Raw genomic sequence first — 27,277 nt, forward strand, 5'->3', positions numbered from 1 at the left:
CTTGGAGCATTACAGAAGTGAGTTGCGAGCCTTTGCTTTGCTTCACAACATCAATACCTCCAGACTGGGCGGCTGCATCTGTCTGTCATTACAGAATTATGATTTTATTTTAGCAATAATCTTAGTTTTAACACTACGACGTCGGAGCAGCCGTTCTGACCGGATTTGAGATTTAAAAGTTTATTTTCTTAGCCCATGGAGTCAAGAGAAAGTTCCCCTTGCATGACTTTGTCTAAATATTCGATTGAAATCATCTCTGTTTTTTTTTTCCATTTGAAACGTTTTGTAAATATGATTTTAGGCATATATCTCCTACTCAGTCTGGCTATAATCGGCACAATCGACCGCCGTCCCCCTTTCTCCCCCACTCGCCTTTTTGTTTAGAAATGACAACATCTCAGCAGTTTAGACAATGTCCCTCTGTTAACAACACTGCCGTGCATTAAAGGGAAACCTTTTTTCCAAAAAATATATGTTAATGACACGTACAAGATTTAGAACACTTTCCTGGGGGTGTTTGTGTGTGTAATATGTTGTTTTAGATATCTTAGATTTTAGCAGTGAGCCCAGTGACTCTGACGTCAGAGACACTGGGCTCACTTACTTACTTCCTGGACTACATGTTGTCTCAGTAAGACAGCCCTCCCCCTATCCACAAGGAGGAGCAGTGCACCAAAGCATTATGGGAATTGTAGTCCAGGAAGGAAGTGAGCCCAGTGTCAATGACATCAGAGATCAGGGCTCACTGCTAAAATCTAAAATATCTAAAACCACATATTACACATACATAATCAACTACTGTACATCTTCTAAACGTCATTAACACATATTGTTTTGCAAAAACAACACGTCCCTTTAATGACGTTAAATCACCCCCTCTGTGTAATATTCCTTAAGCATCCGACATCTATCTGTAATGTACTGTATATACCGTAACGTTTCCACTGAGTGTAATACTTGGTCAAACGGACCGCGAGTTGCACTGTTACTTTGGTCAGGTTGATTTTCCATCTACACGACACAACGTTGGTGAACGTTCCCGACCCAGAATAGGGATGCTGTGGATTGACATGATACAAAGGTACACCCCCCCCAGCCAGTGTTGTTTTTGGCAGCACATTTTGATTTTAGTTTTAGTCATAGTCTTTTGAATAGTTTTCATTTAGTTTTAGTCACATTTTAGTCACCTGGAATGTCTTAGTGTTAGTCTAGTTTTAGTCGACTAAATGTCACGCAATTTTAGTCGACTAAATCTACAGTTGATTTAGTCGACTAAAATGTATTTTGGCGGGCCTTGATGCCGTCGAAATGACAGATTTTACACTTGCTGAAAATAGCCGATCTATACAAGCCCACAACGCGTTGCGCTGCGACGCGTTGTGAGCTTGTAGATCGGCTATTTTCAGCATGCAACCAAGTGTAAATTCACTTATACTGGATCTCTTGTCCACTAGTCCATTTTAGTCTAGTTTTTATTTCTTGACGAAATTGACATTATATTTAGTCTTAGTTTTAGTCACCGTAGCTCAGTTTTCATTTAGTTTCCATTTAGTTTTTGTCCGTGAAAAAAGGTAGTCGACGAACATTTTTCGTCTTAGTTTTAGTCGACGAAAACAACACTGCCCCCAGCATAGACTCATAAATACAGCAACCACCCATACACACGCGCACACCGCACACACACACACACACACACACACAAGCGCACATACACCAGGCAGTGCGTACTAGGGACCGAGCAAGACAAGACGTATCCCGTCTCTCCTCTGGGTGTGAGCAGACACTGTTGACTCAGTGTAGCCCCAGAGGCCCGTAGCCTGTGTCCCACCACAGCTATGCACCGTCTGACCAGAGCCCAGCAGCATGGGTGTGTGTCTGTGTGTGTGTGTGTGTGTGTGTGTGTAGACTCTCGCTCTTACACACACACACACACAGTCCGCACGAAGCATGCATAGACAACAAACACACCTCACAACGCAGTGAATTAATGCGCGCGCGCACGCGCACACACACACACACACACACAGTCTCAGTCTGTGGTTTGCCCTTTAATTCAGTCAGAACCAACAACACACGAGGGGCAACACAGGAGCTTTCTGTTTGTCTTACTGTAACTTACTGTAACTGTATGCATCAGAAACGTGTACAGTACGTCTCAACGATGTCTTTACAGATAGAGGTTGTATTTGTACAGTACGGGCTGTATTTTGCGTGTCTTAAGTACCAGGTCTTATTCCCTAACTTGAGCAAACTAAAGACCTGGAGGCGTGATCAATGCCATTTGGCTATTCTGAGTGGCCAGAGAGCATTGATCACACCTGCACGCAAAATACAGCCCTACGTCTCAACAGTGTCTTCACAGATAGAGGTTGTATTTGTACAGTACGTCTCAACAGTGTCTTCACAGATAGAGGTTGTATTTGTACAGTACGTCTCAATGGTGTCTTTACAGATAGAGGTCGTATTTGTACAGTACGTCTCAATGGTGTCTTTACAGATAGAGGTTGTATTTGTACAGTACGTCTCAATGGTGTCTTTACAGATAGAGGTTGTATTTGTAGATTAATTTATTTTACGTCGTTCAACAGATATACAGGAATAGAGATGTCCCGATACTGTATCGGTATCGGAAAAGTATCGGATCGGCCCTTATTTGGTCATATCGGGTCATATCGGTATCGGTGAATATGCCAGTCTAACCACCGATCCGACACAGGGGTAAGGGGGAGATATATAGCTAGATTGCTATAAACACAACACGAGATATATAGCTATAGACACAACACGAGATATATAGCTATAGACACAACACGAGATATATAGCTAGATAGCTATAGACACAACACGAGATATATAGCTAGATAGCTATAAACACAACACCAGATCACAATACTATATGGTATCGGTGTCGGCTAAAACAGAAATTGTCGTATCAGGAACGGAAAAAGTGTATCGGGACATTATAGTTCAGGTATCAGCACACAAGCCTTGTGGTTAGAGTGTCCGCCCTGAGACTGGGAGGTCGGGGTTCGATCCCCGGCCGGGTCATACCAAAGACTGTAAAAATGGGACCCAGTGCCTCCCTGCTTGACACTCAGCATCAAGGGTTGGATTGGGGGTAAGTCCCTGCGACATACTAGCGTCATGTCCAGGGGGTGTACTTGAACATCAAGCTGCCTCACGCTACAGAAACAGGAGATAGGCTCCTGCCCCTATGGGCTTCATGGCTACAGAAACAGGAGATAGGCTCCTGCCCCTATGGGCCTCATGGCTACAGAAACAGGAGATAGGCTCCTGCCCTATGGGCCTCATGGCTACAGAAACAGGAGATAGGCTCCTGCCCTATGGGCCTCATGGCTACAGAAACAGGAGATAGGCTCCTGCCCCTATGGGCCTCATGGCTACAGAAACAGGAGATAGGCTCCTGCCCTATGGGCCTCATGGCTACAGAAACAGGAGATAGGCTCCTGCCCTATGGGCCTCATGGCTACAGAAACAGGAGATAGGCTCCTGCCCCTATGGGCCTCATGGCTACAGAAACAGGAGATAGGCTCCTGCCCCTATGGGCCTCATGGTTACAGAAACAGGAGATAGGCTCCTGCCCCTATGGGCCTCATGGCTACAGAAACAGGAGATAGGCTCCTGCCCCTATGGGCCTCATGGCTACAGAAACAGGAGATAGGCTCCTGCCCCTATGGGCCTCATGGCTACAGAAACAGGAGATAGGCTCCTGCCCCTATGGGCCTCATGGCTACAGAAACAGGAGATAGGCTCCTGCCCCTATGGGCCTCATGGCTACAGAAACAGGAGATAGGCTCCTGCCCCTATGGGCCTCATGGCTACAGAAACAGGAGATAGGCTCCTGCCCCTATGGGCCTCATGGCTACAGAAACAGGAGATAGGCTCCTGCCCTATGGGCCTCATGGCTCGGCAAGGCTACTTACTTACTTTACTTACTATCAGCACACACGCCGCCCCGTGCACACGCACACACGTGTGCACAATCGCACATGCACGCACACACAGTACAGAAAGAAATGCAGACACAAATGCAGGCCCCGCTTGCCTCATCAGCCCCCTACACTTATAGACACAAACTCAGACACCCACACACACACACACACACACACACAGTCTCACCACAAACATGCACGTGCAGACGAACTAACACAGTGCTGTTTACCCAGGACCATCGCGACTCCATAGCAGTCAAACCCTCACCATTCCTGGGATTTTTATGGACCGACGACACTTCATCACGCAGGTTCACAGAGTCTGATCATCAAAGGCACGAAGGACTTCACCCATTCTGACCTGAGATCAGATTCATACGAGGTTTCCACTGGACACACACTGGGTCTGATTAACCCATTCTGACCTGAGATCAGATTCATACGAGGTTTCCACTGGACACACACTGGTCTGATGAACCCATTCTGACCTGAGAGCAGATTCTAAAAATGTCAGTCGTTCTTAAGTTTTTTCAAAAATAGCAGACCTACAAGCTCGTAGCGCGCCACTCGGTGGCGCGCTACGAGCTAAAGCATAACATGATGCTAACACCAAAATATGTTGTTCCAGGGACCCCCCCCCCCCCCCCCCCCCCCCCCCCCCCCCCCCCCCCCACAGAAGCAAAGAAAAAAAAAAAAAAACGTTCGCTCTGAAAGAATATATACTCAAAAGATTTGTGCCGCATTTACACGATTTTTCAAAAATAGCAGACCTACAAGTTCGGCACTCTGTGCCATGCTATATGAGCTTGTAGAGCTAATGTAGAGCCGTGGTTCTCAGCCAGTGGTCCGGGGACCACCAGTGGTCCTTGAGAGGCTTCCAGGTGGTCCCCCAGCTAAATGATGGGAGAGTTGGTAACCAAAAGGACCCTATAATTAGATCTTTAAATGTGTAAAATTCTTGTTAAACAGCTGCATCACTTAATTTACAAGAAGACTAGTTCTATACACCATTAAAGAATGTAGAAGAATAGTTTGCCTGTTATCTCTCCTAATGGTATACCAACATTATATAGAATGTAATCGTGGGCAAAATCTTTTCAAACAGATTAAGTTTGAATTGAGAGGGAGTGAAGATAGATTCTACCAGACATGGCATGATGGCAACCCTTCATTGAATATTTCAATAGGTGCACGCTAACCCCTCCTATAGCACAATAGACAATTGGAAAAGTTTGAGAGCAAGAGTGTCTGTCCTGTTGTCTGTTTTGTTTGTCTGTTCACACTTGTCATAGTTTAACTGTTTTTTGTTTTTTCATGTTTATCACATTTATATGTCTTTTTTATTATGTATTATATGTGGGACATTTACATTGCCTGTTTTTTTTTTCCATTTTTATAACTGAACTACTCATTATCATTGTCGATAATATTCTGATGTCATACAAAAAATGCCTAATAAAAACAGTATTAAAAACTATAACAAACTATAACAAAATAAAACACTTTGGACTCATTTTCCCCTCGTCTTGTTTACACGCTAAGCCTCTAAACGGTCTCGAACCATGCAGCGGTGGTTCGTGTAGACATCGTAAAAAATGTGAGTAATGAATATGTTTTCTCCGCTGGCTTCCTATAGTGGTTATTATCATGACTCATTTCATTGAGAAATCGCAATCTTGAGGGTAAAGTAAAAAAAAGAAGGTGTTGTCTAAACATGCAGGGTTTTCTTATAATCCCACAAACGTTCAGGAGCAGATTATTTGAACACGATATTCAGTCGCTTTGATGTTTAACAACAAACCAATCGAGGATCGCTTCTAGACAGACCAAGTGCCAGGGAACTCGAGTGAAAGACGAGGCTTAAACCATTTTGGGGCGGGAACCCCTTTTGGTGTTTTGTTATAATTAATGTTATAATTTAGCCATTGAAAAATAGCAGAAAATATTAAGAGATATTATAACAATACATAACTGAGCATTCCGGATATAAATAAATCCTGATATTTGATCCATTCTCTTCGTGATATCTTGATGACTTTCATGTCCATTGAAGGTTTTCAGATCTCTATTGAAAACCCACCGATTCTCTCTGGCTTGTACTTTGATCGTCTCTTATGTGTTTTTATTGATCAACCCATTCTGAACAGGAACCCATTTTGGTGTTAGCATCATGTTATGCTTTAGCTATTGAATAATAGCAGACCTACAAGCTCGTAGCGCTTGTAGATCTGCTATATATTCTGCTATATATTTTTGAAAAATCGAAGAACGACTGACATTTTTAGAATCTGATCTCAGGTCAGAATGGGTTAAACAGACCAGTGTGTGTCCAGTGGAAACCTCGTATGAATCTGATCTCAGGTCAGAATGGGTTAAGTCTGTGAGGTTTGGCCACTGGCTGTTGGTGCTTGTTTTAAGCCCTGTACAGCACTTTGGTCAGCTTCTGTTGTTTTAAATGTGCCATATAAATAAAGTTTGAATTGATTTGATGTCGTATGGTCAGCATGACACACAATTAAAAACACATTTGGAACGAATTAAACCTCAAATTAAAAAGAGTTGCTATAGCCATGTGCCCGTGTGTGTTTAGGGTGTGTGTGCATTTCATGCCAAAGCAAAAAGTGGAACAATGAAATCAAAACAAAATGTAAATGTAAAGTCAATCTCCAGTAAATCAATTTCTATGTACCAAGATCACTCGATGCAGACAGTGGCGGAATACAGTACACAATGATTAGTCTTTAGTGTGGTTGTGTTCCGTTTGATATCCTTCTCCTATCACAGCAGCTCACGAATCTTGCAGCAGTGTTTTTAACTCAAATCTTTGCTTCTGGGGGGTCCCTGGGACAACATATTTTCAGATGGGGGTCATATGTTTTTGGGTGTCCTTCACATGAAAATGTTTGAGAACCACTGACATAGAAACATAGGGTTTTTCAAAAAACTGTCAGGATTTAGAAGACTTTTTTTTATAGAATCGGGCAGGTCTAAATGGGTGTCTGCCCATCCCCTCCCCATATATCTGTCAGAAGCCCTTGAGGGGTGGTTTCCCCTCCCCATATATCTGTCAGAAGCCCTTGAGGGGTGGTTTCCCCTCCCCATATATCTGTCAGAAGCCCTTGAGGGGTGATTTCCCCTCCCCACATATCTGTCAGAAGCCCTTGAGGGGTGATTTCCCCTCCCCATATATCTGTCAGAAGCCCTTGAGGGGTGATTTCCCCTCCCCATATATCTGTCAGAAGCCCTTGAGGGGTGGTTTCCCCTCCCCATATATCTGTCAGAAGCCCTTGAGGGGTGGTTTCCCCTCCCCATATATCTGTCAGAAGCCCTTGAGGGGTGATTTCTCCATTCTGCAGCAGGCAGGTGAGTTGACTCTATAGCTTCATGTCCTTGTTCCCAGAAGGCTTGTCTGTGCAAGACTGCCATCTACGGGCCACTAAATATAAAACACTAATTCAAGAGAGGGGAAGTCGTGGTGGAAAAAAGTACTCAAATAGTAAAAAGTCCTGAATTCAAAATGTACTTGAGTAAAAGTACAAAAGTAAACTATAGGCCTGATTCAAAATGTACTTAAAAGTACCAAAAGGTAATAGTAATCACTGTGCAGAATGTCAAAGTTCAAGTTATACATGTATGAATAATCACAATAACTCAACATCATCACACAACATAGTGCTTCAACCTGATACTTATTATTATTATTATTACATTCACCCATTCACACACACATTCACACACCTTTACATAGATTGTGCTGCATTACATTCACCCATTCACACACACATTCATACACCTTTACATAGATTGTGCATTACATTCATCCATTCACACACACCTTTACATAGATTGTGCATTACATTCACCCATTCACACACACCTTTACATAGATTGTGCATTACATTCACCCATGCACACACACATTCACACACCTTTACATAGATTGTGCATTACATTCATCCATTCACACACACATTCACACACCTTTACATAGATTGTGCATTACATTCATCCATTCACACACACCTTTACATATATTGTGCATTACATTCACCCATTCACACACACACATTCACACACCGATGGCGGCGGAAACCATGCAAGGCACCAACCAGCAAATCAGGACTAGCAATCAGGGCTTCAGAGTCTTGCTCAAAGACACTTTGACAGTAACTCTGGGGGAGCCCACAGGGATCGAACTGGCAACCTTGCAGTTACCATCCAGCCACTCTATAACCGCTGAACCACCACCGCCACCGCCAACTTCCTATTCATCAGTCCTGCCTCTGAGACACACCAGACTATATATAGCCTATACGTCAGGCTGCCTCTGAGACGCACCAGACTATAGCCTATACCTCAGGCTGCCTCTGAGACGCACCAGACTATAGCCTATACCTCAGGCTGCCTCTGAGACACACCAGACTATAGCCTATACCTCAGGCTTCAGACGCACCAGACTATAGCCTATACCTCAGGCTGCCTCTGAGACGCACCAGACTATAGCCTATACCTCAGGCTGCCTCTGAGACGCACCAGACTATAGCCTATACCTCAGGCTGCCTCTGAGACGCACCAGACTATAGCCTATACATCAGGCTGCCTCTGAGACGCACCAGACTATAGCCTATACATCAGGCTGCCTCTGAGACGCACCAGACTATAGCCTATACCTCAGGCTGCCTCTGAGACGCACCAGACTATAGCCTATACCTCAGGCTGCCTCTGAGACGCACCAGACTATATATAGCCTATACCTCAGGCTGCCTCTGAGACACACCAGACTATAGCCTATACCTCAGGCTGCCTCTGAGACACACCAGACTATAGCCTATACCTCAGGCTGCCTCTGAGACACACCAGACTATAGCCTATACCTCAGGCTGCCGACACACCAGACTATAGCCTATACCTCACCAGACTATAGCCTATACCTCACCAGACTATAGCCTATACCTCAGGCTTCAGACACACCAGACTATAGCCTATACCGCAGGCTTCAGACACACCAGACTATAGCCTATACCTCAGGCTTCAGGAACTTTTTTAAGTTTTCTACTGTGTGTGTGTGTGTGTGTGTGTGTTACAGCTGCGCCCTCTGGTGGCGGGCGGGTGGTGTAAGGAAAGGAAAGGTACTATGTTTACCCAGGGTAACTGGACTAAGCTCAATAACTTGTTTACAGCCAGGCCCTGCTCATAGAACATTCATGGTAGAGGTTCAATGCCTTGTCCAAGGGCACTTCAGCGGTGGTAATTTTAACGTGCCGGTCCGGGGATACGAACTAGCGAACTTCCGATATCAAGACCGCTCCGCAAACCGTTCGGCCACCGCTGCCACCGCTGTCACGGCGGGACAGAAACACACACACACACACACACACACACACACACACACACACACACACACACACACACACACACACACACACAGACACACACAGACATGATCTGCAGGGTCTCATAGTTAGTGCTCAGTGCATTCGCAATAAATGTGATTTAAAGTACCAAAATAAAAAGTACTCGTTATGCAGAAGCAGAATAGTCCCATTTCAATACGTTTTCAAATGTACAATCTTTCAAAAATTGCAAATCTACAAGCTCACAATGTGTTGCATCATCATGACGCATTGTGAGCTTGTAGATCTGCAATTTTATTTTCAAATGTATTTAAAAAATGTATAGGCTTACAGGGCTGGGTGAAGTGGTTAATTTATGTTTTGTAATACTAATCTAAATCTACAAAGTAACTATAAAGCTGTCAAAATAAATGTAGTGAAGTAAAAGTACAATATTTGGATCTGAGATGTAGTGGAGTAGAAGTAAGAGTATTGGAAGTTGGAAATGCTTATCAAGTAAAGTGCAAATACCTCAAAGTTGTACTTATAAGTACAGTAAATATAGTTACTTTACACCACTGAATATTACTACAACATATTCACTGACTCAACATCACACAACTTAGTGCTATGCTGAGTTTTGCGGATATATAGTTAACTTTACCAAGGAATATCAAAGTGAAAAGTCCACCAATTCCTTTATAAAGCAGTGGTTCCGTAACCAACTCTTTCATGTCAAGGACCTAGCTCTGGTCCATAGCCTTCTACTGCTTCTACGATTCTGCCCTGCGCGCATTAGAGCTATGGACCAGAGCTATCAAGGACCCCTATAGCCGCAATTTGCAACTCTAGATTCATCCCATTATTTAAAAAATCTAGAGTTGCAAATTGCGGCTAATGGACCCCCAAATTGACAACAATTGGACCCCCATTTGAAGAGATATGCCAGAGACCTCCATAATAACACATTTTTTACAATTTTACAGCTCCATAGCAATGATTCAATTTAATTTCAAGGACCCACAGTTTCACATGCATTAGTCTACGCTACGGACCCCCATTTAATGGCATTTTTTTTAATCTATGGGACCCCCGTCGGACAAAAGGCATGCACTCAATTTACATTGTAAAAAATCAATGTTAATTTAACTCTGAGAGTGTACAAATGGAACCAAATGGTAGAAATGAACTCACCTCAGCCTTAAGCTCGCAGTCGCTTCACCTTCACCAGGTATGGATGTTTATCTACTTCACCTTCACCAGGTATGGATGTTTATCTACTTCACCTTCACCAGGTATGGATGTTTATCTACTTCACCTTCACCAGGTATGGATGTGTATCTACTTCACCTTCACCAGGTATGGATGTTTATCTACTTCACCTTCACCAGGTATGGATGTTTATCTACTTCACCTTCACCAGGTATGGATGTTTATCTACTTCACCTTCACCAGGTATGGATGTTTATCTACTTCACCAGGTATGGATGTTTATCTACTTCACCTTCACCAGGTATGGATGTTTATCTACTTCACCTTCACCAGGTATGGATGGATCTACTCCAGTGTTGTTTTCGTCGACTAAAACTAAGACGAAAAATGTTCGTCGACTACCTTTTTTCACTGACAAAAACAAATGGAAACTAAATGAAAACTAAGCTATGATGACTAAAACTAAGACTAAATATACTGACAATTTCGTCGACAAATAAAAACTAGACTAAAATGTCAGGAAGGGACTAGTGGACAAGAGATCCAGTATAAGTCATTTTACACTTGGTTGCATGCATGAAAATAGCTGATCTACAAGCTCGGCTATTTTCAGCAAGTGTAAAAACACTCATTACGACGGCATCAAGGCCCGCCAAAATACATTTTAGTCGACTAAATCAACTGTTCTTAAATTCTTATGACATTTAGTCGACTAAAACTAGACTAACACTAAGACATTCCAGGTGACTAAAATGTGACTAAAACTAGTCACACAAAACTAGTGACTAAACTAAAATATAAATTTGCTGCCAAAAACAACACTGGTATGGATGGATCTACTCCTTGTTTTAGATGCTTTTCCTTCTCCTCCATCGTGGTAATTAAACACTGACGACTCAACAGGCCTATTATTATTATTATGAGTTTTTATTTATCCGATTCTTTCTCTTACTTCCAAAACAAAAAGCAGAACTAAACGTAAACACAAAACAGGTGTGTGTGTGTCTCAGTGTCCGTTTACTTGTTTCTCTCGGAACAACCTGGCAACCCTTGTTTTAACCCATTCTGACCTGAGATCAGATTCTAAAAATGTCAGTCGTTCTTCGATTTTTCAAAAATAGCAGACCTACAAGCTCATAGCGCGCCACTCGGTGGCGTGCTATGAGCTTGTAGATCTGCTATTTTTCAATAGCTAAAGCATAACATGACGCTAACACCAAAATGGGTTCTCGCCCAAAATGGGACAAAATGGGAAAAACCTGGCAACCCTTGCAGGGCAATAAAACGTCATCCATGCGCGACGTCTTGCGCGACACTGACTGTGGGCGTGGCTTGCATTGTTTACACTTGTTGCAAAATGGCGACCGTCACAGAACTGAAGAGTGGTAAATATTAATACACGCTATAATTATTATGATTCATGTTCTGTTTGTTTCATGTTAATTATGTGTTTCTGTTAAATGTTTTCATGTCAAGGACCCCCAAATTGACACTAATTAGCCCCGCGGACCCCCCATTTGAAGAGACATGCCAGGGACCCCCATAAGAGAAGATTTATATTCTCAACCATTTCCACCCACAGTTTGACCTGCATTAGTCTAGACGGACCCCCCCCCCCCCCCCCCCCCCCATGGCATGTAATGACATTACTATCTCTGGGACCCCAATTTATATTGTAAAATCAATGTAAATGTAACTCTGAGTCTGAGCAGTTGGAACCAAATGGACCCTTTACTCTCTGGGTTACAGACAGTCACTGTGACCATGTGACCAGATGTCCCTCTTTGCGTGGGACAGTCCCTCATTTCCAAGACTTTTCAGGCGTCCCACATATTGAGACCCTGTCTGTCCCACATTGTGACTGACACTGACAGACATCAGTGTTCACATTGAGACCCTGTCTGTCCCCCATTGTGACTGACAGGCATCAGTGTTCACATTGAGACCCTGTCTGTCCCCCATTGTGACTGACAGGCATCAGTGTTCACATTGAGACCCTGTCTGTCCCACATTGTGACTGACAGGCAGCAGTGTTCACATTGAGACCCTGTCTGTCCCACATTGTGACTGACAGACATCAGTGTTCACATTGAGACCCTGTCTGTCCCACATTGTGACTGACAGACATCAGTGTTCACATTGAGACCCTGTCTGTCCCACATTGTGACTGACAGGCATCAGTGTTCACATTGAGACCCTGTCTGTCCCACATTGTGACTGACAGACATCAGTGTTCACATTGAGACCCTGTCTGTCCCACATTGTGACTGACAGACATCAGTGTTCACATTGAGACCCTGTCTGTCCCACATTGTGACTGACAGGCATCAGTGTTCACATTGAGACCCTGTCTGTCCCACATTGTGACTGACACTGACAGACATCAGTGTTCACATTGAGACCCTGTCTGTCCCCCATTGTGACTGACAGACATCAGTGTTCACATTGAGACCCTGTCTGTCCCACATTGTGACTGACAGGCATCAGTGTTCACATTGAGACCCTGTCTGTCCCACATTGTGACTGACAGGCATCAGTGTTCACATTGAGACCCTGTCTGTCCCACATTGTGACTGACAGGCATCAGTGTTCACATTGAGACCCTGTCTGTCCCACATTGTGACTGACAGGCATCAGTGTTCACATTGAGACCCTGTCTGTCCCACATTGTGACTGACAGGCATCAGTGTTCACATTGAGACCCTGTCTGTCCCACATTGTGACTGACAGACATCAGTGTTCACATTGAGACCCTGTCTGTCCCACATTGTGACTGACAGGCATCAGTGTTCACATTGAGACCCTGTCTGTCCCACATTGTGACTGACAAACTTCACATTGAGACCCTGTCTGTCCCACATTGTGACTGACATGCAATTGCATCAGTGTTCAAATGCCCTAATAGTTTAGTCCCCTAATAGTTGGCCTTCTGCTCTCTCATTGTCTCTCCCTGCAAGTGTTTTTAAGCCTGTCAAAATAGCATAAAAATAAAGCATGATTTTCATGATAGCCAATATTAGGCCTATATGACATCAAGGCTATTGTGGGTCCCCCGTCCCACACATGTGACACTTCTGTCCCTCAAATGAACATTTTGGATCTGGTTTGGATCACCCTAGACTTAGGTCATTGGGGTACTTTAGTTAATTTAACCACTGATTCATGACTGTACATTGACCTAATGCAAACTTTCTATTCCCCCCCCCATGCAGCCGTGAGAGAAACGCTGGAATCCCGCGGGGTTCTGGGCCAGCTGAAGGCCCGCATCAGAGCCGAGGTGTTCAGCGCGCTGGACGACCAGAGCGAGACTCGCCCCGCGCTGTCCCACGAGAACCTGCTCGTCAACGAGCTCATCCGCGAGTACCTGGAGTTCAACCAGTACCACTACACGGCCTCGGTGCTCACAGCGGGTGAGTCTAGTCAGTGGAACTAAATGACCGCAACCAGTACCGCTAAATGACCACAACCAGTACCGCTACACGGCCTCCGTGCTCACAGCGGGTGAGTCTAGATCAGAGGGCCACTATATTTCCACACTCACTCCAGAGGGCCACATTGTATATTTCTGTTATAGCAAAAAATAGCCGATCTACAAACTCAAAACGCGTCGCACTGCGACACGTGTTGAGCTTGTAGATCGTAATTTTTTTGCTATATTTGAATTTATATCCTGAATTCTTTTAGCTTTTTTGAATTGGAATTCTGAAAAGTAACCTTTTTTTAATTTAATTTCAAATACATTTAACCCATTCTGGGCAGGAACCCCTGTTGGTGTTGTAAGCATTATGTTATACTTTAGCTATTGAAAAATAATGCAATTTTTTTTAATTGTGAAAACGTGGTGCAAGAATGAATATATATTCTTTCAGAGCGAACATTTTTAACTCAAATGTTTGCTCCTGGGAGGGTCCCTGGAACTACATATTTTCAGAAGACCCCCGCAGCCAAATACAGATAATTCTGGGGGCCCTTGACACGGAATTGTTGAGCACCACTGACATATAGGTTTCTTTAGGAAACTGTCAGGATTTAGAAGACATTCGTAGAATCGTCCTCGGGTCCAAATGGGTTTTTAACTCGGCCCGGGTTTGTTCTTGCAGAGTCCGGCCAGCCTGGACTTCCTCTGGACAGACAGTTCTTGGCCAATGAACTGAGTGTAGTGGAGGACGCCAGGTCCACATCCGTGTAAGTTCATCAGGACTTGAAGTCAATATTAACCCATTTTGGTGTTAGCATCATGCTATGCTTTAGCTATTGAAAAATAGCAGACCCTACAAGCTTGTAGAGCTTGTAGGGTCTGCTATTTTTGAGAAATCGAAGAACCACTGACATAGAAACATGGCTTTTTCAGAAAACTGTCTGGATGTAGACGACATTTTTAGAATCTGATCTCAGGTCAGAATGGGTTCTTGTTACTCATGCATGTCAACTGATACAGTGCTCTTTCTGCAGGCCCCTCCTGTATGGCTTGGTGTCTCACTTCCTGACACGCAGGGGTGACGACGGAGGGAAGGTGTTCCTGCGAGGTCACCCCGTCCCAGGGGGTCACCCTGCCCCCCTGGGTCACCCCGTCCCAGGGGGTCACCAGGAGTCTGGACCTGATGTCTAAACATTGACCACTGGAATGTTTTTAATGTCCATGTAGTTGTTCCCAAAGTGCGGCCTGCGACCCCCCAGGAGTCCTTGAGAGGGTTAGGGTTAGGGTTAGATTCAGGTACAGTAGTTCTGTAATGAGTTGTTCCAAGGGGTCTCGACCTAGCCTGGCTAATAAGCCAGACTAATATCACCACGACACTGCAACGGCTGATTCGGTCTGGCTTTAGTGGCTTATTATTAGCCAGGCTAGTCTCGACCAGCATAATGTTTCACAGTTAAGAACCAAGTGGACACTTATGTCTGTAACTCTGATGACAGTTTTAACTCTAACAGTGTACAAATGGAACCAATGGATCCATTTGTACACTGTTAGAGTTAAGGGAGGGTGGGGGGGGTGTCTGTGGCCTAATGAATACCAAACGGGGGATCCTTGAAATGAAAAGGTTTGAGAGATACTGATGTACAGTACAGTACAGTACTGTCCAACAAGGTGCCTCGACATTTCCCAATGGTAACCATATTATTATTCTATGTTGCCCCGAAGTGTTTTTTGGCTGGGGACCCCCAGAAATGCTTTGGCCGTGTGAGTTAAAATAAAAACCCAAAATGATTTGGCGACGTCGCGCCCCACGGGTTGAGAACGCCTGCATTAGAATATGGAACAATAATTCTGCTACAATGAATATGAATGAAGTCTTTGAACTGCTCTTGTTGAGCTGTTGCCAAATGTTTGCTGAGGGCCAAATCATACCTATCGTATGTGATTCATGGTGTTTGTGTGAAATGTGAAAGTCAAATGGGGATGTTTTGTGTGTTTTAGACCTAATGCTCCCAACGTCCCCAAACATGTTTGTAAGTATTTGCTCTTCATGTGTAAAATATCTGTCTTTAATTTGGTATGTTGTATTTGGAATAAATATTTTTATATTGCTGAATCATTTTAATGTTGCTGTTCCTCTCTGCACCACATGGTGGCAACCTCACCCAAGAGGTTGTTACATAATAGTCATAGTTATCATACTTTGGAAATAATTCAATAGCAAGAATTGAATGAGTTCTGACACAGCAATATACATTTATCATGGCAATTATATATTTACTGGTGAATCTCCCATTAACCATCTGTGCCAACCAGTCTGCCCAAGAACTGAGCTAACCTATGCCACCATTGACCACCCATTCACTTCATTTCATTTTTTTTTTAATTCTCTGTTGGACCTATATGAACACCAAATGTATCGAAAGAAACTTTAGAATGTCTGGATTCATGGAAAAAATAAACTGAATTCATAACATTTTGTTATGTAGATATCAACAGATAAATAAAGCTTGTTCTCCATGTGTACCCTTGTCTGAAAACTACTATTAGCGTGAGACACATTTGAATGTTTCAAACACCTCTAGTCTAGGTTCTACTATAGCAACATATTCATGCTACATAACAAATTAAACCTGAGGTTGTCGAGTGTAATTGTAAAGAGAAATATTTCGAAACTGCCTCCCCCTGGCCAGCCGGGGCGCCTGATGGAGGGGAAAGGAACTGGTCTCTATACTGCCTCCCCCTGGCCAGCCGGGGCGCCTGATGGAGGGGAAAGGAACTGGTTGGAATAACGTGTTCCTTCCACGCGCTACGTCCAACCAGGGAAACTCCCCCCTGTCAGGTGTAAAGGAGCAACTTGGACACTCAGGCATGAAGGAAGCATGAGTTCAAGTCCGTTGCTCTCCCCAGGTTGGCGGAGGGTGTGTAGAGCCCAGGATCACATTATATGATTGACACAGGGGTGAAAAATGGGTTACAAAATCGTGGGATAAAAATATTTAAAAAAGAAAAAGATTTAAAATTGCATTATCAAAATATGGGCCTCTACAATGCAGCATGCGTGTAAACATACTGCTGTACTTGGTGGCCTCAAACCGTCTTTGGCTGCTGAGAACTGCACATGGTAGAAGATTATTATTATGTTTGGCTGGAAGTGGACATTCTATATGCTGTATTTGGATATACATTATGTTCACATTGCAATAGCAGTACAATGTCTAGGGATGCATAAAGCAATGTTGCATGTTTCTCAAATATCTGTTTATGAGAGAAGCAGATTTTTGAGAAACATGCAAAATCGTGGGATAAAAATTATAATATAAAGAAAATGAGCACTTCACTCCTTTATTTTTCATCTTGAGCCTTAACAAAATGCATCTCAAAAGATCTGTCAGAGTTCGATAATAATGGACTGTAAAGTACTGTGTAAAGTACTGGGAAACTGTCCACTAACCACATACTTCAAAGACACGAAAAGAAGAACAACAAAATGTATTCATTTCCAAACATAGAATATTCGCAATGGCACAGTTATCTGAATCACTGAATGTAGTACACGTTATTATATTTACTGGCTAATATATACTGTACTTTACATATTTACTGGTATCATATTTTAACATGAACTTGAGCTTGGAACGATGCAAGTTGGACATGTATGCCCCACCCAGTTATTAGGCTATATGGGTCCCATGTATGCCCATATATGGAGTTCTTTGTAAGGCATGCCCATGCAGTCTATGCAGATGTGAGAACATAAAGCACAGGCCAGCTCCATATATGGAGTCTAGGCAGGGGCCCTGTCCAGACTCCATATATGGAGTCTGGGTAGGGGCCCAGTCGCAGGGGCGAACAAAGGTGCACGTATAAACGGACGTATAAACGGGTATTTCAGTTTTCTGAAATACAGTGTCAGTGGTTCTCAAACTATTTCACGTCAAGGACCCCCAAAAAATATATGTAATTGGCCGCCGACCCCCGTGTGAAAATATGTTGTTCCAGGCACCCCCCCAGTTAAAAACGGTCGCCCTGAAAGAATATATATTCAAAGATTTGCACCACATTGTCACGATTTCTCAAAAATAGCAGATCTATACAAGCTCGTAGCACTTGGTGCCGATCTGCCCAGAATGGGTTAATTAGTGTGGCAAGATATCTGGGAGTGCTTTTCTAAGTAGAACTCAAAGACACTTTACATGTGTGGGGGCCGCGGGAGAGGACAAAAGAAAGGACTACTGACTACTCTATTAGGAAAAAAACAGAAAAAGAATAACATGAATTAATGGAAATAGCACAGTAAATGTAACAAGTTGAAATCAAAGTGAAGTCAGAAGTCAGGCTGTTCTGAACAGGTGGATTTTCAGGGCGCTGTTGAAGGTAGGGAGGGAGTGGCCGTCGCCTTTACCCCGTGAATCAAACCTATTCTGTTGAAGGTAGGGAGGGAGTGGCCGTCGTCTTTACCCCGTGAATGATACTTTTGCTGCCTGCCCACTGCTGCATACAGTGCTGGTCCCAAGTCGCATGACGCTGGAAGACAGATAATGTGTTAACCCATTCTGACCTGAGATCAGATTCATACGAGGTTTCCACTGGAAACACACTGGTCTGATTAACCCATTCTGACCTGAGATCAGATTCTAAAAATGTCAGTCGCCCTTCGATTTTTCAAAAATAGCAGACCGACAAGCTCGTGTGGCGCGCTATGAGCTTGTAGATCTGCTATTTTTCAATAGCTTAAGCATAACATGATGCTAACACCAAAATGGGTTCCCGTTCAGAATGGGTTGAGACACTTTTCAGTGCATTGTTAGCAGAATTAACACGTCTTAAGGCCTAGTTCACAACACGTACCAAACACCAATCAAGCAAATTTTTGGTCGTTTATTCAGACAGACAGACAGACAGTAGAAACATGAGATATTTACCATGTGCTGGTCTCTTATGCGAACACAGTCGATGAACGGCTGTCTTCCAGCCGGCGGCCCACACACACGACATGTAACCTCGAGCTGACAGACAGACAGACAGGTATTAATGTTGTGAAAAGGAATACACATGTTTAAAGGACAACTCCACCCATTTCCACGCCTTTGTTTTTTCTCGGCTTGACTACTGCAATGCGCTCTTTTCAGGACTGCCTAAGAAAACAACTGACAGACTACAACTTGTCCAAAATGCAGCAGCTAGAGTTTTAACTAGAACTAAGATGAGAGAACATATTACTCCAGTTTTGGCATCACTGCACTGGCTTCCTGTTGTTTTTAGGATTGATTTTAAAATTATTTTACTTGTCTATAAAGCTCTCAATGGTCTCGCACCTTCCTACCTACATGACTGCCTGCCTAAATATGTCCCAAACCGCCCCCTAAGGTCTTACACTGCTGGCCTGCTCGCTTTGCCTAAAAAAATGGCAACTAAAAAATACGGGGAAGCAGCTTTTTGCTTCTACGGGCCGTCGGCATGGAACAAGCTCCCACTGTATCTTCGTCAGGCAGCCTCTGTAGACATTTTTAAAGCACAGCTCAACTTCTCAAGACCCACTTCTACAACATTGCTTTTAAGTGATATTTTATTTTTTGTTATTCACTGTATTGTATTACTGCTTGTTTTTTAATGTCGTTGCCTTATTTTATCTGTTCTTATCTTTGTACCACTGCCTTCTCCTGATTTGACACTGCGTTATTGTCCTATTGTTTTAACTGCATGCCTGTTTTAATGCTGTTTTGTTTTGCTTTTGTTTTTATTATCTTTTCTGCTCTGTAAAGCACTTTGAGCTACATTTATGTATGAAAGGTGCTATATAAATAAAGTTTATTATTATTATTATTATTATTATTATTTAGTTGCATATAGTGAATGTAAACTTGTAAAGTGACCAACCTGTTTGAATGGACATTCAGGGCGATGTCTGTGCTCGGTCTGTTTGTTGCAGTTGGTGTTCTTTAAACGCACATCAATATTCACCCAGGACTCCGTCTGCAAGACAACAAGTCAACACAACTCCATTAAATGAAATGAAATGAAATTCAAGTAGATTCGTGCACATGTGTGCATGCGTGCACATGTGTGCGTGCGTGTGTGTGCGTGCACATGTGTAGGTGCGTGCACATGATGTAAGCACTTTTAAAACCTTTTAAAGGTTTCATGACATTAATTCCATGACGTTTTTCATTTAGGTTTTATTATGACCTACATTACACATCGGCTATACACCCTAAACACATACATAATACCTATTATACCTATACACCCTAAACACATAGGCCTACATATATACCTATTATACCTATACACCCACACAACCTGAACTTTGAACACTCAGTGGATTTTCTGTGGTCTATGAAAACAGGCAACGCACTCTGAGCCCCCCCCCCCCCCACCACACGTATAAACTGTACTTTTTGGCCAAAAGGGGATTTTGTTTCCACCGGGAAAAAAACATTTTTATTTACTCCGCTGCGCCCTCTACTGATATTGCCCAGAGAACTGCCTCATAGAGAATATTTTTCCTCCGGTGGAAAAAAATCCCTTTCTGGCCAAAAAGTACCGTTTATACGTGTGGTGGGGGGCTCAGAGTGCGTCCACTAAGGAAAGTAGGCTTTCTATTGACACAACCCGCCTTTGTTTTGGTGAGTAGCAAAAACGTTCTTTTTATTTACGCTAAAGAGGAGAGGCTGGTCTGATTTCGACTTGAGATTTAAAACGGAAAGTCCCATAGCCTTACTGCGCAGGGCAGAATCGTAGAAGCAGTAGAAGGCTATGGATCAGAGCTATCTATAAGCCATATCTCCAAAACTGGTGGGTCAAACTGAACAACCAATATGTCAATTTGAAGTTATGACAGTCCCTCAGTCAAATGTAGTCACATATATCGACACTCACCACTTTAGTATCACCCATCTTGTAGAAGTTAAGATGTCCATTTGATGAGAGCTCTCGGTTGGCTTTAACCAGAGCCGTGTCCACGTAGCCCTGCAGGCCAGCTGCTGACAGCTGATGGTAGCTGCTCTGTGCTGCCACCTGCAGGCAGGACGCCACGCTCAGGAATAACACCAGCATCATCTTCTACAGGAGAAGATAGTTATTATTATTATTATTATTATTATTATTATTGTTATTATTGTTATTATTGTTATTATTATTATTCTGCAGCGTGGACGCTGAACAGGAGAAGATAACAGTCAAGGACCCCCAACTTGACACGTATTAGCCCCGCACACAGACTCCCATTTGAAGAGATGTGCCAAGGACCCCCTCCATAAGAGAAGATTTTCACGGCTCTAGCAGTGATTCTCAACCCGTTTAATTTCATGGACCCCCACCCCCAGTTTGACATGCATTAGTCTACGGATCCCCATTTAATGTAATTTCTATCTAAAATAATGACCAACTGAAACTGTAGGCTATTGTCCGTTTTCAAAACAAACAAAAATAATAAATACATTGTCCTTTAGTTTTGTCAGCAATGTATAATTTAGGCTATTTAGTTTTTCTTTTTTTTAAATCGCAATACAAACTAAAATAAAACAGCCGTTGAAACTAAATTAAAACTGGCAAACTCGCTGCAAAAACTTGGAAGTCAAAACCAATGGAAAATAAAAAACAAATGAAAGATTAAAAAAATTACCTTTAACTTCAGAGGGAGGAGAATGTGGTGCTGTCTGGTTGAGTTTGTAGAGAGAGTTCTGCTGCGTCGGTCCTCGGTTATAACTGAACTGACCCTAGACTGTCGGTCCTCGGTTATAACTGAACTGACCCTAGCTGTGCACCCGATTCGACTGTTAACAATAGACAAGACCGCAGTGATCACTTAGGATCAGTACGACTGTTTTCGACGAGTATGGACATGCTCTGCCGACTGAGAAAAAACCTACTGGGAGCTGTGACCACTCCCTGCACGCACCCACCCACACACCCACCCACACACACACACGCACACACGTACACACGTTGAGTTGCTTTTAGTGGTTAAAGGATCCTAGGGAGGCAAGGGAGCTTTCCCTAAAACTGGACCAAATTGTTTTGTTTACTGCCTGCGGCCTGCGGGCACTAGTCTGAGCTCTTCAGAGAGAGAGCATTGCAGTCAGTCACTTTTCGGCTTGTAGGGCAGGGCTAAGGCTTACAGCGAGCCTCTCTCTGACGCCTTGTGGAAGTACCTTCCACAGCCCTCTGGTCATATTTCCACTCCCGTGCGCTGTTTTTCTAATAACAGCAAATAAACAAAACGACGAAACCACTCACCGAAACAAAGCCTGCTAGACCTTGGTAAAAGTCTATTCTCGAACCTGGGAAGCGTCTGAGGTCCCCAGTTTCTCTCTAAAATGCACTTTGTGCCATTTTAATAACGCAATGTACCCTGAATTTAACTGGGTCACGCTATCCTACACTCGCTAACCGCCAGTAATGTGATCCAATAGTGTGATTCCAAACTATTTGGAATAAATATTTTTATATTGCTGAATCATTTTAATGTTGCTGTTCCTCTCTGCACCACATGGTGGCAACCTCACCCAAGAGGTTGTTACATAATAGTCATAGTTATACTTTGGAAATATTTCAATAGCAAGAATTAAATGCGTTCTGACACTGCAGCTGTAGCAGTATACATTTCTCATGGCAATTATATATTTACTGGTGAATCTCCCATTAACTATCTGTGCCAACCAGTCTGCCCAAGAACTGAGCTAACCTATGCCACCATTGACCACCCTTTAATTTCATTTCATTTCTTTTAATTCTCTGTTGGACCTATATGAACACGGAATGTATCAAAAGAAACTTTAGAATGTCTGGATTCATGGAAAAAAATAAACTGAATTGATAACATATTTTGTTATGTAGATATCAACAGATAAATAAATAAACTTGTTCTCCATGTGTACCCTTGTCTGAAAACTACTATTAGCGTGAGACACATTTGAATGTTTCAAACACCTCTAGTCTAGGTTCTACTATAGCAACATATTCATGCTACATAACAAATTAAACCTGAGGTTGTCGAGTGTAATTGTAAAGAAAAAGATTTAAAAATAAATTGCATTATCAAAATATGGGCCTCTACAATGCAGCATGCGTGTAAACATACTGCTGTACTTGGTGGCCTCAAACCGTCTTTGGCTGCTGAGAACTGCACATGGTAGAAGATTATTATGATGTTTGGCTGGAAGTGGACATTCTATATGCTGTATTTGGATATACATTATGTTCACATAGCAATAGCAGTACAATGTCTAGGGATGCACAAACCAATGTTGTTGTTTTTGTTGTTGCATGTTTCTCAAAGATCTGTTTATGAGAGAAGCAGATTTTTGAGAAACATGCAAAATCGTGGGATAAAAATTATAATATAAAGAAAATGAGCACTTCACTCCTTTATTTTTCATCTTGAGCCTTAACAAAATGCATCTCAAAAGATCTGTCAGAGTTCGATAACAATGGACTGTAAAGTACTGGGAAACTGTCCACTAACCACATGCTTCAAAGACACGAAAAGAAGAACAAAATGTATTCATTTCCAAACATAAAATATTCGCAATGTCACAGTTATCTGAATCACTGAATGTAGTACACGTTATTATATTTACTGGCTAAAATATACTGCACTTTACATATTTACTGGTATCATATTTTAACATGAACTTGAGCTTGGAACGATGCAAGTTGGACATGTATGCCCCACCCAATTATTAGGCTATATGGGTCCCATGTATGCCCATATATGGAGTTCTTTGTAAGGCATGCCCATGCAGTCTATGCAGATGTGAGAACATAAAGCACAGGCCAGCTCCATATATGGAGTCTAGGCAGGGGCCCTGTCCAGACTCCATATATGGAGTCTGGGTAGGGGCCCAGTCGCAGGGGCGAACAAAGGTGCACGTATAAACGGACGTATAAACGGGTATTTCAGTCTTCTGAAATACAGTGTCAGTGGTTCTCAAACTATTTCACGTCAAGGACCCCCAAAAAATATATGTAATTGGCCGCCGACCCCCGTCTGAAAATATGTTGTTCCAGGCACCCCCCCCCCCCCCCCCAGTTAAAAACGGTCGCCCTGAAAGAATATATATTCAAAGATTTGCACCACATTGTCACGATTTCTCAAAAATAGCAGATCTACAAGCTCATAGCGCGGCACCCATAATGGGTTAATTAGTGTGGCAAGATATCAGGGAGTGCTTTTCTAAGTAGAACTCAAAGACGCTTTACATGTGTGGGGGCCGCGGGAGAGGACAAAAGAAAGGACTACTGACTACTCTATTAGGAAAAAAACACTAAAAGAATAACATTAATTAATGGAAATAGCACAGTAAAAGTAACACGTTGAAATCAAAGTGAACTCAGGAAAGCTGTTCTGAACAGGTGGATTTTCAGGGCGCTGTTGAAGGTAGGGAGGGAGTGGCCGTCGTCTTTACCCCGTGAATGATACTTTTGCTGCCTGGCCACTGCTGGATACAGTGCTGGTTCCAAGTCGCATAACGCTGGAAGACAAATAATGTGTTAAGACACTTTTCAGTGCATTGTTAGCAGAATTAACACGTCTTAGGCCTAGTTCACAACACGTACCAAACACCAATCAAGCAAATGTTTGGTCGTTTTTTCAGACAGACAGACAGACAGACAGACAGACAGACAGACAGACAGTAGAAACGAGATATTTACCGCTTTCCGCAGGTCTCTTATGCGAACACAGTCGATGAACGTTGGCTGTCTTCCAGCCGGCCCACACACACGACATGTAACCTCGAGCTGACAGACAGACAGACAGACAGACAGGACCATATTAATGTAGAAGTGCTGACGTGAAAAGGAATACACAATTGTTTAAAGGACAACTCCACCCATTTTGTTGCATAATAGTGAATGTAAAGTGACCAACCCGATTGAATGGACATTCAGGGCGATGTCTGTGCTCGGTCTGTTTGTTGCACTTGGTGTTCTTTAAACGCACATCAATATTCACCCAGAACTTCGTCTGCAAGACAACAAGTCAACACAACTCCATTAAACGAAATTAATTGAAATTCAAGTAGATTCGTGCACATGTGTGCGTGCGTGCACATGTGTTCAAATACATATAAGTGGAGTAACTAGAAATACAATATTTGCCTCTCGAAATTGGAAATACTCAAGTAAAGTACAAATACATCAAAGTTGTACTTATGTACAGTAGCCTACTTAGTTACTTTTAATCACTGCCCTTCTATGGTCTGGCGTTTATTTTTAGTTGACCATGAGACTTTTAGTCAACTAAATCTACGGTTGATTTAGTCGACTAAAATGTATCTTAGCAGGCGATGAAATGTCTGATTTATTCTCAGCTGTGTGCCGAAAATAGCAGAGAGCAGTACACCAGCACACAGCCAAACATAACATTTGTCTTTTTGTTGTACTGGATCTTCACTAGTTTTTAAAACTATGTTTATATCACTCAGTGGTTCTCAAACTATTTCAAGCCAAGGACCCCCAGAATTATATGTATTTATTTGGCCGTCGACCACAATCTCAAATGATGTTGTTCCAGGGACTGCCCAGAAGCAAAGATTTGAGTTGTCGAAATCGACACTCACCACTTTAGAAGCAACACCCATCTTGTCGAAGTTAAGATGTCCATAATGATGAATGTTTTGGTTGGCTCTAACCAGAGCCGTGTCCACGTAGCTCTTCAGGCCAGCTGCTGACAGCTGATGGTAGCTGCTCTGTGCTGCCACCTGCAGGCAGGACGCCACGCTCAGGAATAACACCAGCATCATCTTCTACAGGAGAAGATAGTTATTATTATTATTATTATTATTATTATTATTATTATTATTATTCTGCAGCGTGGACGCTGAACAGGAGAAGATAACATCAAGGACCCCCAACTTGACACGTATCAGCCCCGCAGACTCCCGTTTGAAGAGATGACCCCCTCCATAAGAGAAGACTTTCACGGCTCTAGCAGTGATTCTCAACCCGTTTAATTTCATGGACCCCCAGTTTGACATGCATTAGTCTACGGATCCCCATTTAATGTCATTTCTATCTCTGGGACCCCCAATTTATATTGTGAAATCAATATTAATTTAAGTCTGAGAGTGTACAAATGGTAAATGGTAAAATGGTAAATGGTGCATTTATATAGCGCCTTTATCCAAGGCGCTTTACAGAGATTGTGCATTACATTCACCCATTCACACACACATTCATACACCGATGGCAGCGGAAACCATGCAAGGCACCAACTAGCACATTGGGAGCAATTAGGGGTTCAGTGTCTTGCTCAAGGACACTTCGACAGTAACTCTGGGGGAGCCCGGGTTCGAACTGGCAACCTTACGGTTACCATCCAGGCACTCTACCCCTGAGCCACCGCCGCCCGTTAGGGTCCATTTGGAGTTACAGACGTAAGGGTCCACCTTATGGGTTACAGACCATAAGGGTCCATTTGGTTCCAAACTAGCTGGGGACCCCCTGGAACTGCTGGACCCCTGTGGGTCCCATGGACCCCACTTTGGAAACCATTGGTTTAGGCGGTTAACTGAAATTAAAATAAAATAATGACCAACTGAAACTGTATTGTCCGTTTTCAAAACAAACAGAAATACTAAATACACATTGTCCTTTAGTTTTGTCAGCAATGTATAATTTATTTAGTTATTTAGAAAAGAATCGCAAAACTAAAATAAAACAGCCGTTGAAACTAAATTAAAACTGGCAAACTCGCTGCAAAAACTTCGTTAAAACTTGGAAGTCAAAACCAATGGAAAATAAAAATAAAAATCTTTTTTTTTTACCTTTAGCTTCAGAGGGAGGAGAATGTGGTGCTGTCTGGTTGAGTTTGTAGAGAAAGTTCTGCTTCGCAAGACTGTCGGTCCTCGGTTATAACTGAACTGACCCTAGACTGTCGGTCCTCGGTTATAACTGAACTGACCCTAGACTGTCGGTCCTCGGTTATAACTGAACTGACCCTAGACTGTCGGTCCTCGGTTATAACTGAACTGACCCTAGACTGTCGGTCCTCGGTTATAACTGAACTGACCCTAGCTGTGCACCCGATTCGACTGTTAACAATAGACAAGACCGCAGTGATCACTTAGGATCAGTAGGACTGTTTGACGAGTATGGACATGCTCTGCCGACTGAGAAAAAACCTACTGGGAGCTGTGACCACTCCCTGCACGCACCCACCCACACCCACACACACACACACACACACACACACACACACACACACACACACACACACACACACACACACACACGTACACACGTTGAGTTGCTTTTAGTGGTTAAAGGATCCTAGGGAGCTTTCCCTAAAACTGGACCAAATTGTTTTGTTTACTGCCTGCGGCCTGCGGGCAGTAGTCTGAGCTCTTCAGAGAGAG

The 27,277-nt window shown here is 43.0% G+C and overlaps 2 protein-coding genes and 2 long non-coding RNA genes across 4 annotated transcripts; 2 read left to right on the top strand and 2 right to left on the bottom strand.

Moving 5' to 3' along the window:
• The first annotated feature begins 11,844 nt into the window (after positions 1-11,844).
• cep20 (centrosomal protein 20) lies at positions 11,845-15,416 on the top strand. Its single transcript, XM_083764257.1, has 4 exons — positions 11,845-11,883; positions 13,711-13,908; positions 14,599-14,683; positions 14,951-15,416. Exons 1-4 carry the CDS (start codon positions 11,856-11,858, stop codon positions 15,105-15,107), a joined length of 468 nt encoding a protein of 155 aa, XP_083620383.1. The 5' UTR covers positions 11,845-11,855; the 3' UTR covers positions 15,108-15,416.
• A 1,504-nt stretch (positions 15,417-16,920) lies between these two features.
• On the top strand, positions 16,921-23,933 carry LOC310858924. Its single transcript, XR_014569248.1, has 2 exons — positions 16,921-17,741; positions 23,717-23,933. It is a non-coding gene; the product is annotated as an uncharacterized lncRNA (long non-coding RNA).
• LOC310858922 (cystatin-like protein) lies at positions 17,247-20,975 on the bottom strand (the record flags this gene model as incomplete). Its single annotated transcript, XM_083765229.1, has 4 exons — positions 17,247-18,440; positions 18,839-18,922; positions 19,794-19,889; positions 20,796-20,975. The coding sequence occupies 4 exons, from the start codon at positions 20,973-20,975 to the stop codon at positions 18,333-18,335; spliced, it is 468 nt and encodes a 155-aa protein (XP_083621355.1). The 3' UTR covers positions 17,247-18,332.
• Positions 23,934-24,578: 645 nt separating the features above from the next.
• On the bottom strand, positions 24,579-26,729 carry LOC310858923. Its single transcript, XR_014569247.1, has 4 exons — positions 26,687-26,729; positions 25,481-25,666; positions 24,790-24,885; positions 24,579-24,659 (listed from the first exon to the last, which is right to left on the bottom strand). It is a non-coding gene; the product is annotated as an uncharacterized lncRNA (long non-coding RNA).
• Between the last annotated feature and the right edge of the window lie 548 nt (positions 26,730-27,277).

This window comes from Protomyctophum parallelum (assembly GCF_964188405.1).
Source record: "Protomyctophum parallelum genome assembly, chromosome: 5".
NCBI classification, from domain to species: Eukaryota; Metazoa; Chordata; class Actinopteri; order Myctophiformes; family Myctophidae; genus Protomyctophum; species Protomyctophum parallelum.

Excerpts from the sequence above, each read along its gene's own strand:
- cep20 (XM_083764257.1), top strand. The coding sequence starts at position 11,856 with ATGGCGACCGTCACAGAACTGAAGAGTG. Across the intron at positions 11,884-13,710 it reads CGTCACAGAACTGAAGAGTG|CCGTGAGAGAAACGCTGGAA; the intron begins GTAAATATTAAT and ends CCCCCCATGCAG. Across the intron at positions 13,909-14,598 it reads GGCCTCGGTGCTCACAGCGG|AGTCCGGCCAGCCTGGACTT; the intron begins GTGAGTCTAGTC and ends TTGTTCTTGCAG.